We start from the raw sequence: 17,330 nt of genomic DNA on the forward strand, positions 1-17,330 counted from the left end.
AAATGAATGGGCAGTGTAGCTATACCGCCGGCAAAGCGCTGCTGCAGCAACGCTTTGCGGGTGGCTTTATCCCTTTTTCGGCCACTAGCAGGGGTTAAAAGCGCCCCGCTAGCGCCGAATACCTCCGCAAATACAACGGTAAAGCGCCGCTAAAAATAGCGGCGCTTTACCGCCGCCCCTGCCCCAGTGTGAAAGGGGTCTAACTTAACCTTCAGTATTTGTAACAGCCACAATGTTTTGGCGATTTCAGGTGCGACTTGAATAGGTATCTGTGCATGAAGCCACACAGATGTCTTCCAAGTCTCACCTGAAGTCGCACTGAAATGCGGCTTTGAGATTTTCACTTTCAGATGAATTTGCACGATTGCAAAGTCGATATGAACGAAGGCTGAGGCCCCATTCACACGCAGCTAGCATATTCCTGTGACTGGGATCACAGGTGATAGTGAACAGTTGTGGCGGCTCAGCATGCACAAAGCAATGATAGGCTGCCAGAAAACGCAGCTATCTGCATGTATCGTCACATCTAGAGACAAATGACCGGTCTTGGATGCAGACAGATTACATTTATGTGTTTAGACATGTCCTATGAGGCCTGGTTCACACCTATGCATTTTTTGTGCTTTTTGCAGATTTGCACTACAGTCCATTTAATATGATTTCCTATGGAACACGTTCTGTAGTGCAAATCTGCAATATGCAAAAAGCATAGGTGTGAATCAGCCCTAAATGCATTGGCAGGCTGAATGAGACCTAATAGATATGAACACACTGGGTGAACCAGCAGAAATAGCAGTGAGCCAACACCGAGACCAAGGACAAATTTCCCCAAGCCCAGAACTGTCCCTGAAAAACAAAGCCAGGACAATTTCCCCAAGTCCAGCAATGTCCCTGGAAAACAAAGCCAGGCCAATTTCCCCAAGCCCAGGGCTGTCCCTGGAAAACAAAGCCAGGTCAATTTCCCCAAGCCCAGGACTGTCCCTGGAAAACAAAGCCAGGCCAATTTCACCAAGCCCAGGACTGTCCCTGGAAAACAAAGCCAGGACAATTTCACCAAGCCCAGGACTGTCCCTGGAAAACAAGGCCAGGACAATTTCCCCAAGCCCAGCAATGTCCCTGGAAAACAAAGCCAGGACAATTTCACCAAGCCCAGGACTGTCCCTGGATGGAAAACAAAGCCAGGACAATTTCACCATGCCCAGGAATGTCCCTGTAAAACAAAGCCAGGACAATTTCACCATGCCCAGGAATGTCCCTGGAAAACAAAGCCAGGTCAATTTCACCAAGCCCAGGAATGTCCCTGTAAAACAAAGCCAGGTCAATTTCACCAAGCCCACCAATGTCCCTGGAAAACAAAGCCAGGCCAATTTCCACAAGCCCAGGACTGTCCCTGAAAAACAAAGCCAGGACAATTTCACCAAGCCCAGCAATGTCCCTGGAAAACAAAGCCAGGCCAATTTCCCCAAGCCCAGGGCTGTCCCTGGAAAACAAAGCCAGGTCAATTCCCCAAGCCCAGGACTGTCCCTGGAAAACAAAGCCAGGTCAATTTCCCCAAGCCCAGAATTGTCCCTGGAAAACAAAGCCAGGTCAATTTCCCCAAGCCCAGGAATGTCTCTGGAAAACAAGGCCAGGACAATTTCCCCAAGCCCAGGAATGTCTCTGGAAAACAAGGCCAGGACAATTTCCCCAAGCCCAGCAATGTCCCTGGAAAACAAAGCCAGGACAATTTCACCAAGCCCAGGACTGTCCCTGGATGGAAAACAAAGCCAGGACAATTTCACCATGCCCAGGAATGTCCCTGGAAAACAAAGCCAGGTCAATTTGACCAAGCTCAGGAATGTCCCTGTAAAACAAAGCCAGGTCAATTTCACCAAGCCCAGGACTGTCCCTGGATGGAAAACAAAGCCAGGACAATTTCACCATGCCCAGGAATGTCCCTGGAAAACAAAGCCAGGTCAATTTGACCAAGCTCAGGAATGTCCCTGGAAAACAAAGCCAGGCCAATTTCACCAAGCCCAGGACTGTCCCTGGAAAACAAAGCCAGGCCAATTTCACCAAGCCCAGGACTGTCCCTGGAAAACAAAGCCAGGACAATTTCACCAAGCCCAGGACTGTCCCTGGATGGAAAACAAAGCCAGGACAATTTCACCAAGCCCAGGACTGTCCCTGGATGGAAAACAAAGCCAGGACAATTTCACCATGCCCAGGAATGTCCCTGTAAAACAAGGCCAGGCCAATTTCACCAAGCCCAGGAATGTCCATGTAAAACAAAGCCAGGCCAATTTCACCAAGCCCAGGACTGTCCCTGGAAAACAAAGCCAGGCCAATTTCACCAAGCCCAGGACTGTCCCTGGAAAACAAAGCCAGGCCAATTTCACCAAGCCCGGGACTGTCCCTGGAAAACAAAGCCAGGACAATTTCACCAAGCCCGGGACTGTCCCTGGAAAACAAAGCCAGGACAATTTCACCAAGCCCGGGACTGTACCTGGAAAACAAAGCCAGGACAATTTCACCAAGCCCGGGAATGTCCCTGGAAAACAAGGCCAGGACAATTTCACCAAGCCCGGGAACGTCCCTGGAAAACAAGGCCAGGACAATTTCACCAAGCCCAGGAATGTCCCTGTAAAACAAAGCCAGGACAATTTCACCATGCCCAGGAATGTCCCTGGAAAACAAAGCCAGGACAATTTCCCCAAGCCCAGGACTGTCCCTGGATGGAAAACAAAGCCAGGACAATTTCACCATGCCCAGGAATGTCCCTGTAAAACAAAGCCAGGACAATTTCACCATGCCCAGGAATGTCCCTGGAAAACAAAGCCAGGACAATTTCACCATGCCCAGGAATGTCCCTGGAAAACAAAGCCAGGACAATTTCACCATGCCCAGGAATGTCCCTGGAAAACAAAGCCAGGTCAATTTCACCAAGCCCAGGAATGTCCCTGTAAAACAAAGCCAGGTCAATTTCACCAAGCCCACCAATGTCCCTGGAAAACAAAGCCAGGCCAATTTCCCCAAGCCCAGGACTGTCCCTGAAAAACAAAGCCAGGTCAATTTCACCAAGCCCAGCAATGTCCCTGGAAAACAAAGCCAGGTCAATTTCACCAAGCCCAGCAATGTCCCTGGAAAACAAAGCCAGGCCAATTTCCCCAAGCCCAGGACTGTCCCTGGATGGAAAACAAAGCCAGGACAATTTCACCAAGCCCGGGAATGTCCCTGGAAAACAAAGCCAGGACAATTTCACCAAGCCCAGGACTGTCCCTGGATGGAAAACAAAGCCAGGACAATTTCACCATGCCCAGGAATGTCCCTGTAAAACAAAGCCAGGACAATTTCACCATGCCCAGGAATGTCCCTGGAAAACAAAGCCAAGACAATTTCACCAAGCCCAGGACTGTCCCTGGAAAACAAAGCCAGGACAATTTCACCAAGCCCAGGACTGTCCCTGGAAAACAAGGCCAGGACAATTTCACCAAGCCCGGGAATGTCCCTGGAAAACAAAGCCAGGCCAATTTCACCAAGCCCAGGAATGTCCCTGGAAAACAAGGCCAGGACAATTTCCCCAAGCCCAGGACTGTCCCTGGATGGAAAACAAAGCCAGGACAATTTCACCAAGCCCAGGACTGTCCCTGGAAAACAAGGCCAGGACAATTTCACCAAGCCATGGACTGTCCCTGGAAAACAAGGCCAGGACAATTTCACCAAGCCCGGGAATGTCCCTGGAAAACAAAGCCAGGACAATTTCACCAAGCCCAGGACTGTCCCTGGAAAATAGGGCCAGGCTTCTAGCTGGTCAGGTTGCGTTCGGTAGCAGTGAGTCTGTGGTCTTTGTTATTGTCATTTCCTCAATATGAGCTAAGCTCTTCTGCTCCATCCGTGTGCCTATAGGCCCACTGAAACAAAAACACAGCGCCTAATGATGGCGTCACTTACCAATGCCGCCATTTTCGTAAAGGGCAGACTCTACAAGTGTTCGTGAATTGCTCTGCCATTGATATTTTTATGGCACGCTGAACTGAGGAACACGCAGCGCACGCCTACCAATGTACGATAGTGAAATAACACAGCCTTGAAGGGGAAGCAAAGACTTGCCTTCGTGTAAAATGGCCGCTCCAGCTTCTCTCCGTACTTGTCGTTTGACGTCATCAGAGGGCACCGAGGGAAGCTGAGAAGCGGGTGAAGCCGAACCTGGGTTTGAGAAGCGATGAATAGCCGATTACAAGAGATCCGAGCCAGGCAGAAGCTGCGGCGGAAGTTGCTGGCCCAGCAGGTAGTGTGTCTGTGTGTACGATCGGGGATTTGTACCGATCTGTAGAGTGTGGATGGAGGGAGATCGGTACATGTGTGGGTATGGGATGAGGATAGAGGAGTGCACAAGGCATCATTCTGACTATCATTGTACATACTGAGGAAACCTGCACAGGCAGAAGTATGACGTTCTTCATGTGTCTGTCTATGGCTTCAGTATCTTCTAGGCCCTGGAACAAGCCTTCCAGCAGTGAAGTCACATCTCAGGCAGAACCTCTGATCCTGATGTCTATGGGAGTCATCACATCCAGAAATAAAGCTGTGCCATTCGTACTTTTTTATTTTATATAACAAACATGTTATACTTCCCCACACTGTGTAATGGTTTTGCATAGAACAGCCCAGACGCCCCCCCCCCCCTTCTGGAGTCCCAGCTGCCGCCCCTTGAAGCCCCTTGAAGTGTCCCCATAAGAAGCTGTTTCCAACGGGGACACTCCTGATCCCGAGCTGCACTGCCTGCATCCATTGACACACAAAGCACCGCTCCCTTGTCACAGCCAATGGCTCCAACAGCTGCTTCTCTGTCCTGTGAGAAGAGAGAGAGTGGAAAGAACTGCTGCTCTTGGGCACAGCTGTGGATCAAGATTGGGCTCAGGTAAGTATTTGGTGGGGGGGGGGGGGGGATCCTGGTCACTGAAGGTTTTTTACCTTAATGCAGCAAATGAATTGAGGTAAAAAACCTTAAAGTGGTTGTAAAGTCAGAAGGTTTTTTTTATTTTAATGTATTCTGTGCATTAAGATAAAAAGCCTTCTGTGCGCAGCAGCCCCCCTAATACTTACCTGAGCCCCATCTCTGTCCAGTGATGTCCATGAGTGTCTCGGCCATCTGAGGCCCTCCTTTCTGATTGGCTGAGACACAGCAGCTGCGCCATTGGCTCTTGCCGCTGTCAAAGTCAGTCAGCCAATCAGGAGAGAGAGTTGGCCGGGCCAGGGCTCCGTGTCTGAATGGACACAGGGAGCTGTGGCTCGGCTCAGGTGTCCTCATAGCAAGCTGCATGCTGTGGGGGGACTCAACAGGAGGGAGAGGCCAGGAGCACAGAAGAGGATCTGAGCTGCTCTGTGCAAATCCAACTGCAACAGAGCAGGTAAGTATGACAACTACTATAACTAAAAAAAAAAAATAGTATTACTTTAATACTAATAAAGATAGAAAGGCGTCAGAACACAGTGCATTGCATTTTGTTGTGTAGCCACAGACAGGTCAGGGTGCCCACACAGGACCCGTGCCTACAATGAGCACGTGAGCATCAGAGCTTTACCACGGGAGCAATGGAAGGAGGTGTCTTCAGGCCGTTGACTTGTAGCAGACCCTTTTTGTGACCAAAACAGTCCTGATTCATCAAGACATGGACTCCGCTAGACCTCTGTGGTATCTGGCACAAAGCCGTCAGTAGCAGATCCATTGAAGGGGAATTAAACCCTCTTCTTTTTCAGCAAAGGAAGCTGCCATCTTGGCCTCTGTTTGATCTGCAGCTGCCATGGTGCTGCATCAGCGCCCTGAGGCGATTCAGTTCGCATTTGCAGCGCTTTACAAATCATTAATTCATTCACATGTGATCAGTTATGACTCCAGCCAGTTGATGGTTTGGTTGAGAGCACAAGTAAATATGACAGTTGGCTGTAACTGTTTGTTTTTTTTTGTGTTTTTTAACTGTTAAATCAGTGGGTGTAGATTTGCTTTAAGGCGGAACTTTACCCATAACTTGATAAAAAATAATGTTCTTTAGCAGGGAACATACATTCCACAATATAGAATAATTATGCTACCAAAAATTAGTGTGTGTTGTAAATTGCCTCCAGCATTGTTCCTGTTACTTCTAGCTGGAGGCCGCCATTTTGATAAAGCCTTAGCAGAAAACCATAAAGCAGAAGTAAACCCATCAATTTACCGGTTTCAAAAGCAGATTACTGGATTTTACAACTTGCCGACCACCTCGCGTACATTTACTGCAGCAGGTTGGCTCTCCTGCACGAACTGACGTACCTGTACATCAGTTCGTGCAAGGAGGATAGCAGACAGCGGCACTCTATGTCCACCAGTGACCCGCGATCGCTGTGTACAGAGGCGATTACCCGTTCTGCCTAATTACATGTCAGATTTTTTTGTTCCCAGTGATTTCTGTCATGTCCCAGTGAGCCCAACTCCCTACAGTTGGAACACACTTAACCCCTTGATCTCCCCCTAGTGTTAACCCCTTCCACGCCAGTGTCATTTTTAGATTGATCAGTGCATTTTTATAGCAATGATCTATGTAACGTCACTGGTCCCCAAAAAGTGTAATTTGGGGTCAAATTTGTCTGTTGCAGTCCCACTAAAAATCGTTGATTTTTTTTTCACCAAAAATATGTAGAAGAATACATATTGGTGTATGTGTAATGCCATCAGGGAATACCATTTCCATGCAGGAGTATACTTGGCCAGATAACATCCACAGGAATGGCAGGATCAAGATTTCCCAGCATCACGTTGCCTTTGCCAGCTTGTCTTCTCGTAGTGCATCCTGGTACCATCTCTTCCCCACTTGGCCATCTACATGATGTAAAAGAAAATGTGATTCATCTGACCACGCTACCTTTTTCCATTGCTCCACAGTTCTGATGCTCACATGCCCATTATAGGCAATTTTGGCACGGGTCAGCATGGGCACCCTGACCGGTCTGCAGCTATGCAGCCCATATGCAACAGATTGCAATGCCCATTTTTCTGCTTTCAAAATGAAAAACTTCAGATACAACATGTTTTTTGCTGCCTATTATATCCCACTGACTTTCAGATGCCATTGTAATAAGATAATTAGTGTTATTCAGTTAAGTCTGTTGATTTTTCAACAGAAAACCTCTTGCAGTTCCAGGGATGAGACAAACCATTTACCACTGGCAGGGGTGCTTAAAATGATCAGCTTTATTTATGTAAAAGCTTTATCCCAAAAGGGTTTGTTGTTACTGCTTACAAAGGATTATCTGAAGTTCAGTTACAATTTGTTAGTGTATTTACATCTGCTACTACTTCTAACACTCTCCTTCCCCCAGACTGACAGTGCTGCTGTTAAATGTGCCCCCTGTGCTGAGGTGTCTGTATAATACAGAAGGTGTGGTATTGGCCGTTTCGCTGGCTAAAAACGAAAACGAATGCAGCCACCACATCTAATGATTGTTAACCTGCAATATATTACAGTATTGGTTTTAATACCACTTTAAAGTGATTCTAAAGCTACATTTTTTTTATATTTTTTTTTTAACCTTAAAGGGGTTGTAAAGGTAAGATTTTTTTTTTTTTTTTTTAAATAACAAACATGTTATACTTACCTTCACTGTGCAGCTCGTTCTGCACAGAGTGGCCCAGAACCTGGTCTTCTGGGGTCCCTCGGCGGCTGTTTCAGCTCCTCCCCGCAAGCATTAACCACCTTAATGCGAGCTCCCTCGCATGGTGGTGAGTGCTTGCGGGCGCGCTCCCGTGATACAGCCGGCGGCTATAGCCGCTCGCTGTATCACTCGGCCCCGCCCCCCGGCGCGCCGCGTCATCGGATGTGATTGACAGCAGCACGAGCCAATGGCTGCGCTGATTTCAATCCATCCACTGCAGCCAATCAGCGACCAGGCTGAGCTGCAATGAAGATGACGAGAACGAGCAGCGAAGATTCGAGGCGTCAGGTAAGTAAAACGGGGGGGGGCTGGGGGCGGCGGTATTGTCAAAAGTTTTTTCACCTTAATGCATAGAATGCATTAAGGTGAAAAAATTTTTACCTTTACAACCCCTTTAATGCATTCCCTGCATTAAGGTAGAAAATGTTTTTGGACTTGCTGTGTGTGCTCCCCATCCCTTGTAAACCCTTACCTCACTCCTGGGTTGATCCAGCGCTGTACCTGGCTGCAGTCTTCTCTCCTCCCTCCCTTTTCACACAGGGACTGTTGGTCAAATTCAGTGAGGAGGGAGCATGAGGTAGGGCTGTGCTGCACTGTGTGCATAAATAGATGCACAGAGCCCAGCTCTGGATCGACCCTGTACATATGCCCCCATAGCAAGTGGCTTGCTACAGGGAGATCAGGGCTGCTCTGCGCAATACTATTGCAAAGAGCAGGTAAGTTTAACATGCTTGTTATTTTAGGAACAAAAATGCCTTTACAACCCTTAAAAGGCCCCGTGCACACATGACATTTAGTCCTGGTGCATGAGTCTCCAGTGGTTCCCCCGGACATCCTTACTATCAATGCCACTGACTGGAGGAGTATTTACTGGTGATGTTAGGGTGATATGCTGCAGTCGCTGTTCACCCACAATTCATGGGTGCTGGCTGTCAGAAAACAATAGCCAGTGGGGAAGATATGTGAGGTTCCTGATGAGGCAATTTCACCTTCTGCATTTATATGAAACGCATGCTGAGGCTTCACACCATATATTTTCTATTGTGAGCTCACTAATTGATGTGGTGTGTACTAGCCTTTGTCTCACAGCACCAGAATTTCCTCAGCCTAAGCAAGCTCCAATGGGAACCAAACAACTGGTCGGATCTAAAAAGACCTTTTCTGTACACATGGAAGGTAACTTTGCCTTGATTGAGGATTGGCCAAATATTGGCAGGGTATTTATTCTTCCAAAACTCTTTGCTGAGTTATATAGCATTGAAAAATATTTTTTTTTAAAAATTTGGATAACTCCTGCCATTTGTGGCTGACTGGACAAATGAATAGAGAACATGATTCTGTGGTTGAGAACTCAATTCTCTTAGAACAGTCGTCTCCAAACTGCGTCCCAGGGGCCTTTGCTTGCTTTTATCCGAACCTTGGGGCTTCTGGCCCTCATAAAGTCTGAAGAACAGTAAACTGGCCCCTTGTTTAGAAAAGTTTGGAGACTGCCCTAGAACAATGCAAATCATGCCTTTGGCATTGCTATTTTGTGTTGATGCCCTGGAGAATGTAATTCGCTAGGTTTTTCGGATGACACTCTTCTCCGTGCACATGCACACGGTTTTTTGGTTAAAGGCTTGGTCTGCTGAGAGAGCTTGTAAAAGGCGTCTTTTAGGCATGCCCTTTTTGTTTTGTGATAAATTTATCAAGGAAAATACCGCAGGAGGAGGGTACTTCTACCCCATAAACAATTACCTAAGGCTACTACTAAGGCTATTGGCTCTTTTCACTAAAAGGGGTCCTTTTGCTTCTACAAGGTGTCGTCCTCAATGGCGAGTCCACCCACTCGTCCCTAGTTTACCAAGAAGCCCTCTTCAGAATGAACGGCTGCCCTCACTTTCCAGAGTGGAGAGACATCTTTTGCCATTTGCACCATTCTGGATCAGATTGGATTGAACCTCTGGGTCCAATATTTCATTTCCAGGGACTAAATATATTTTTATACCTGCTCCATCCTTGATTCTTGCCCTACAATCTGCCAGCTTCACCTCAAGTACAGGTAGTCTTGTGGGCTGCCCAGAATCAACTGCAGGCAAAAGGAGTGGAAATTCTAATTCCTCCAAAAAAATGTTTAAAGGGTTTTACTCAAACATATTCATTGTCCCAAAACCAAATGGAGGCATTTACGCTATTTTGGACTAAAAATCTCCAAATCTATGCAAGCCCCCAAAGTTTGCATGGATTTTGCAAGCTCTGCCATAGTTTTCCTCAGATTAGTTACATTTCTGCCATCAGTTATCTTAACTGAGGTACTTTCAAAAATAAGAAGAAAAAAAAAAGCCGTGAGAAAGTTCCTTATTGTGTAGTGGTTTAACAGATAGATAGTTTAATAAATTGTAAGAAGAAAAGGTATAATGCAATGATGTACTTACATCTGTGAGTTTGCTGAGCTTCCCAATGAGGGATCAAACAACCTGGAGTGAAAGCCTGCAGCGAATATAACTGCTTCTGCGCAGACAACCGTCACACTCTGTATGGTGGGCTGATCCAGACGATCCTACGCACTGCAGTCTTTGGATTCCAGTGCATGCACAGTTATGCTGCGTACACACGGTCGGAATTTCCGACTACAAATGTTGGATGTGAGCTTGTTGTCGGAAAATACGACCGTGTGTAGGCTCCATCGGACATTTGCTGTCGGAATTTCTGACAACAAATGTTTGAGAGCTGGTTCTCAAATATTCCGTCAACAAAACTTGTTGTCGGAAATTCAGAGTGTGTGTGCACAATTCTGACGCACAAAATTCCTCGCATGCTCGGAATCAAGCAAAAGACCTGCACTGGCTATTGAACTTCATTTCTCTCGGCTTGTCGTACGTGCTGTACGTCACTGCATTCTTGACGTTTGGAATTTCCGGCAACATTTGTGTGACCGTGTGTATGCAATACAAGTTTGAGCCAACATCCGTCGGAAAAAATCCACGGTTTTGTTGTCGGAATGTCCGATCGTCTGTACGCAGCATTAGTCTTCAGCCCCCAAAAAATGGGGAAGTGATGTCGGCAGAGACACCCAAATGTGAAGGTGAAGCCAAGAAGTGGGTTCTTCATAAATTTGATATTTTTTGCTCACAGAGTATTCTAAAAACACCCTGTCAATGCATTTTGTGGCAATACACTAGCCACTTCCTCAGGATGGTGCATAAAACACCAATAAATATATATGTGAGTATGTAGTGTATATATGATATCCTATATTGGTTATCAAATCCAAGTTATCAGACATCAATAATATTGTATAAGTTCACGTGATGGTCAGAAGAACAGTCTGACAGACTATGTTCAATACGTAAGAAAACAGGTTAATATAATGATATACACTATTTAAGTAGTTCTAAAAACCTTCACACAAATTATAAAAATGTCTTAATCATCATAATAAAGTTTTGTAATATAAAGTATCGACATAAATATGTACAAGACAGTACATGCATTACTACTACATTATATAGGGATGATAAAAAAATTTATGGATCTCATTATAAACAACTTTTCATTATTTCGTAGATCATAGCAAGATGCCTATCTTCACATTCCCATCTTTCCCACATACCAATGCTTTTTACGCTTTGGTGTGTGAGGCCAACACTTTTAATTTATCGCCTTTCCTTTTGCACTCTTCCACACCAAGGGTTTTCACAAAGAGCCTTGCTCTTCTAGCCCTGCTAAGATTTCAGGACAACCATGTCACAGGATATCTAGGCAACCTGCTACTGAAAGACTCCTTAGCCACAGTCTTGCCTGACCCCTTTTGAAGGACAATTCAGCTTCTTCAAACTTTTGGATGAGCAATCAACTTCAAGAAGTCTGCTCTCTGGCCTTCCTATCACCTGTAGTAGCTGGGACTGATTTTAGACATGGCACAGATCAAAATTTTACTTTGCCAGGAAAAGATTGCTTCTCTGAGGTCCAGCTGTCAGACTCTCAGATCAACCGGGTATCTTTTGACTCACTTCTGCATGAGGGTTTCCTTCGCTTAGTTCCACTTTAGACCTTTGCAGCTTGACATTATCATGAGATCGGGAGAAATGGACCCTTTCTCTGGTTTGCACACTACTTCTATTCAGCCAGGCAAAAACCTCTTTGGCATGGTGGGTTTCCAACTGAGCTCTAGAATCAGGAGAAATTGTTCCTCTACTCTCCTTAGGCAATGGTAACAAGAGACACAAGTCTATGAAGCTGGGGCGGGATCCACCATTCCCTAACTGTTCAGGGCTCCTGGTTCCCACAGGAGTCAACGCTTCTAATATTCTGGAACTGAGAGCCATAAAACTGGTGCTACACAGTCAAACAGTAAGAGTACAGTTGGGCAAAGCAATGGCTAAAGCTTTAAAAACTTGAGTTGGCCAATAAATGGTATTACATAAACTCCAAATATTCTGCAGGAACTGACATTGTAATACAGGGGAGAAAAAGAGTAAAATCAATATCTGGATGAGTATAAAAATCTCACCTTTTTATATAAAACCAAGGTTTGGAAAATCGTGTTTTACTGCTGAATTCAAATAAACAACATAATGTCAATATGGTCAAATGAATTTAAGAAATGTAAGATATTTTTATTTTTGTTGTTTTCCAGCTAGGAGCAGAAAGTGCAGACAATATCGGAGCTGTTCTAAACAGCAAGGATGAGCAAAGAGAAATTGCAGAAACCAGAGAACTATGCCGGTAAATATATTTTAAATGTACGACGATTGGAAATTCTTCCCTCCCATTTCCCCTGTCCCAATCCTGGGAACACCGTTTTGGAGGCTGAGCAAAATAAATACATTCTACAATAATGGCATAGGTTAAAAAAAAAAATCTCTGAACCTCCACAAAACATACCATTGTGCAATACAGCAATATATGTGTAAATTGGGGATCGCTAAATGGCAGACTGTGGTTCTGATCTGAACTGAGTGATAGTCCTGCAGGGCAGAGGGTGGGAGGTGATGCAAATCTGGACAGAGAGTGAAAACCTATTCAAATTAACAAGTGGATAATCACCTGCTCATTAACATAATAATTTGGGCAACTCCTGCCCTCCATCGTGGTGATGCTGCAGCTGCCCTATGTTGGCTCTAAGTCAGAGCTGAGTGATCATGTGATCGCTCAGCTCTGTCTGTTTGAAGCAGGGAGCAGTGATAGTCAGTCACTTCTCTCTGCTTTGCCCCTCCAGGGCTCAATGGAGCACCAGGCTGGAGAGGGGACAGGTGCAGCTGTCTTCGGTTGTCAACCACAGGATGAGAGCCCGATCCAGCTGTTAATCTGGCAGCTACATGTATCCCGATAATACGGTCCGGATCCTTTCGGAGCCTGGAGCTGCTCTGCTGTGTCAGCTGACAGTGGGCTATAGCCGACTGTTAGCTGATTCTGGGTAACAGGAGAGCAAAAGTAAGTGCACTGCTGTGATGCATGGGGAAAGTATGGCCTAAAAACCTTTGGCCATGCTTCTCTTTTAAGGACCAAAAAGAATATAATCCTCTGTTGATAGTAGTAGAGAAGGCTTAGAAATGTTAGGTGCCAGTGGCATCTATTTTTAATAGTGTTGCCCAACTTCTGGAGCCTTGGTATCTTCTGTAATGTATTTTGTTTTATTTCTTTAGTGCTACATATGATACTTCAGCACCAAGTGTGAAGCGGAAACCTCCAGAGGAAGGAAAAGCTGATGAGGAGGTAGTTGAAGAGAGTAAGGTAATGGATATGGTTCTTTTTCTTACATCGTAATTTTTATTTTTTGTGCATAATATAGTGTTTTACCAGCGGAAAACAAACTGCAAAAAGCCTTTATCAGTAATCATATCCAGCTGCAGAGCAGCTACGCCCACCCCTGCCCTTTGCTGCCCATTCACAGAAGCCTTTGTATTTTGTGAATGAGATCACATAATACAAAGGCTTCTGTGATTGGGCTGGAGGAGGGGGGGAGGGGTGAGCATTGCAGCTGGAGTGACTATACACTTGAAGGAAGGAACTGAGACCAGAGAGATCTGGAAGCTATCTTCCTGAAGCACAGTAAAGTAAACCTCTCAGATGTAAAGTAAAGAGATAAGTCCATGAGGTGGTATGTGTCGTTGGACTTAACTCATAGTATGCCTGAACTATTTACAAAGTCGCTGAATTCCTGGAGTTCATCTTTAACGTAAACCTGGCAAAAGAAAAACACATTCTGTCATTGCTAACCATCTTCTGAAAATGCTAGTTGCCTGGCTGTCTCTCTGACCCCCTGGCTTCATTATTTGAGCCAGAACATGTGTGCAGATTAGGAAACTAATAGAATAGTCAGAAGTCCTCATTTACATATGTGTTCTGGGTCAGTGGCTCAAAATATTGCTTGCATTGAATCAGCAGGACAGCCTGGCAGCTAGCATTTTCAGGAGCAGTGGCCAGTAATGGCTGCTTTCTCATCACAGAATTATTTTAATTCAAGGTCTCCTGCTTATATAGAAACATTCCCTCTTATTTGGTTTCTTTGAAAACTATGAACGTTGGGTGCAAATGCAAATTCCATACTCAAATCTGCACTTACAGCACTGTTTCAAAAGCTCTTACAACTCACAAACTGTACACTTCTTGTTACAGGTATGGGGTAGGCAATCTTGGCACTCTAGTTGTGGTGAAACTACAAATCTCATCTGCCGCTGGCAGCCATGGCTGTCGCAGTCTGTTTTGCAGTGCTTCATGGGACTTGTATTTCATTAACAGTTGGAGGGAAAGGGCGCATACCCCTGCAGTAGAAGAGGCAATAACATGTGATAAACTATATCACAAGGACAATTGCATCTCCATTAAAGAACATCCACACTTGGCCTATGGGTAAAGTGTCATAGCAAGCTGTACAGAATAAATGTGGACTGAACCTTTACGGCAGAGGATGCCAAAGCGATGTGGACTGGAGCTTTATGGCAGAGGATACCAAATTGGTCTGTACTGGAGAGATGAGGACTGATGCTTTACGGCAGAGGATACCAAATTGGTCTGTACTGGAGAGATGGAGACTGATGGTTTACGGCAGAGGATACTGATGCGGTCTGTACTGGAGAGATGGGAACTGATGCTTTACGGCAGAGGATACCAAATTGGTCTGTACTGGAGAGATGGGGACTGATGGTTTACGGCAGAGGATACTGATGCGGTCTGTACTGGAGAGATGGGGACTGATGCTTTACGGCAGAGGATACTGAAGCAGTCTGTACTGGAGAGATGGGGACTGATGCTTTACGGCAGAGGATACTGAAGCCGTCTGTACTGGAGAGATGGGGACTGATGCTTTACGGCAGAGGATACTGAAGTGGTCTGTACTGGAGAGATGGGGACTGATGCTTTACGGCAGAGGATACTGAAGTGGTCTGTACTGGAGAGATGGGGACTGAGGCCTTATGGCAGAGGATACTGAAGCGGTCTGTACTGGAGAGATGGGGACTGATGCTTTACGGCAGAGGATACTGAAGCGGTCTGTACTGGAGAGATGGGGACTGATGCTTTACGGCAGAGGATACTGAAGTGGTCTGTACTGGAGAGATGGGGACTGATGCTTTACGGCAGAGGATACTGAAGTGGTCTGTACTGGAGAGATGGGGACTGATGCTTTACGGCAGAGGATACTGAAGTGGTCTGTACTGGAGAGATGGGGACTGAGGCCTTATGGCAGAGGATACTGAAGCGGTCTGTACTGGAGAGATGGGGACTGATGCTTTACGGCAGAGGATACTGAAGCGGTCTGTACTGGAGAGATGGGGACTGATGCTTTACGGCAGAGGATACTGAAGTGGTCTGTACTGGAGAGATGGGGACTGATGCTTTACGGCAGAGGATACTGAAGTGGTCTGTACTGGAGAGATGGGGACTGGAGCCTTGCAGCAGAGGATATTTGAAAAGCCTGTTCAGAAGAGATGTACTAGAAAGCTGTAATCTATAACATGACCCGAGATGCTCTGTGCTTTCATCTACTGTAGGCTTTGATCGCTATTGTAAATAGTGGTAGGCAGGCTGCATTTTCTGTATGCATGCAGCAATTTAAACGAATTTTCCATTTTAAGGATCCTTTCTGCTGAGATCTGTCTGTCTGTCTATATCCAATTACTTATTTTTACCTTTTTACTTTATTTTATTCTTTTTAATAACCAGCTTCCTGGATTTCCCTGGTCATCTGAGAAAAACATAAATTGTAGCATTTGTCCTTATCATCCACACTCTGTATGCAAAGATAAATATGAATGTTTCCATGGTTTGCAATTACGACTGTTTTGCATGTGTCTGGAAATGGAGCTGTCATGGGCATCGCTGAATGCTTTGACAACTGATTTTGACTGTTTACTTCTGTGCTATGCCTTCTAATGCGTTGAATATTTATTGGGGTTCCAATGTAAATAGTTGTGTATGCTTGTCCTATGGATCCATATTTTTTTTTTTTTTGATAGAGGATTGTTATTGGTGGACGAGCAGTGTGGCTATCCTGCTTTGAATACACCTCATGTGCAATTATTTGTTGCATGTTTTTCTAGGTTTTGTGACACAAATCATATGTGAAACACAGTTGTCTACAGCATTCGATCTCATTCCTTCTGTACATTGCTGGAAGGTGTTGCTATAGGTTCTTGCATTTTGAACAGACAGCAAGATGCATCAGCTGTAATGTTCAATACATATTTGTAATGATTTTGCTCCTAATATCTGTATACAAATGTTCTGCTTCTGAAGTGTACATATTAAAGTGAATCTCTAGGCAATATGTTTTTGTTATTTGAATAGTGAGGATTTAAAATCCCCTTTTTTAATCTTTCTTTATTTTTTGGTGTGTCCTGTCAGGGAGATTTCCTCTCATTTCCTGTAGACATGACAGATTGAATGGGCATCTCTCCAAAGTGAGAGAATTCAATCCCCAAGACCATTATCGCAGTGTGCCCCCGTGGAAATAATTAACCTCAGCTTTAAAATGTTTGTTTTCTCATCACTTTTTGTTGCACGGACAATGGTCACCAGGAAAAGAGGTTAGGGTGAATCCTGGGCAATGGCAGCAGGCTTTCCTTTTTCTATTCTGTCATCATTAAGGCAAAGGGTTTTGGCTGGAAGTACACACTATAGGATTAAAGTCTATTTTATTGAAATATAATTGAACCCTTGCAATTTTATTTTCTATTTCCAGGATCTAATTGAACCACAAAAAGAGGAAGAACATTTACCTTATAAAGAAGAGGTTTACAAAGACTCAAGCACTTTCTTAAAGGTATAAATTACACTTTTTTTTCTTTGTGTATTTGATTTAATTTGAAGCGTGTTTTATAACTTGTACATGGGTACAAATTGTAGGAAGTGATTTCCTAAAACTGGAGAGTGAAAAATCTGGTACAGCTCTGCATTGGAACCAATCAGCTTCCAGATTTTTTTGTCAAAGCTTAATTGAACAAGCTGAAGTTAGAAGCTGATTGGCTACCATTCACAGCTGCAATAGATTTTGAGCACTCCAGTTTTAGTAAATCAACCCCATAACCTCACAATCCAGTTGGTATTTTATAGAGTATCCTGGAGAACCATGTTACTAAATATGTATGTGCTTTTATTATGTATTTTTGTATCAGACTGCTTTAAGTAAAAACCCTACTGTCTAGTGAAAGCAGTCTCCCAGATCCTTGCCTGGATTTTCC

At 44.9% G+C, this 17,330-nt stretch overlaps 1 protein-coding gene across 1 annotated transcript in view; it reads left to right on the plus strand.

The window, feature by feature from the left end:
* The first annotated feature begins 4,057 nt into the window (after window positions 1-4,057).
* The window catches only part of METTL14 (methyltransferase 14, N6-adenosine-methyltransferase non-catalytic subunit), a 48,789-nt gene continuing 35,516 nt past the window's right edge, over window positions 4,058-17,330 (plus strand). Inside the window, exons 1-4 of the mRNA XM_073603198.1 lie at window positions 4,058-4,267; window positions 12,287-12,375; window positions 13,296-13,383; window positions 16,832-16,912. Coding sequence (XP_073459299.1) covers window positions 4,202-4,267; window positions 12,287-12,375; window positions 13,296-13,383; window positions 16,832-16,912 — 324 coding nt within the window. The 5' untranslated portion in view covers window positions 4,058-4,201. The remainder of the gene's footprint in view (window positions 4,268-12,286; window positions 12,376-13,295; window positions 13,384-16,831; window positions 16,913-17,330) is intronic.

The sequence above is a fragment of the Aquarana catesbeiana genome, linkage group LG01, assembly GCF_042186555.1.
Source record: "Aquarana catesbeiana isolate 2022-GZ linkage group LG01, ASM4218655v1, whole genome shotgun sequence".
NCBI classification, from domain to species: domain Eukaryota; kingdom Metazoa; phylum Chordata; class Amphibia; order Anura; family Ranidae; genus Aquarana; species Aquarana catesbeiana.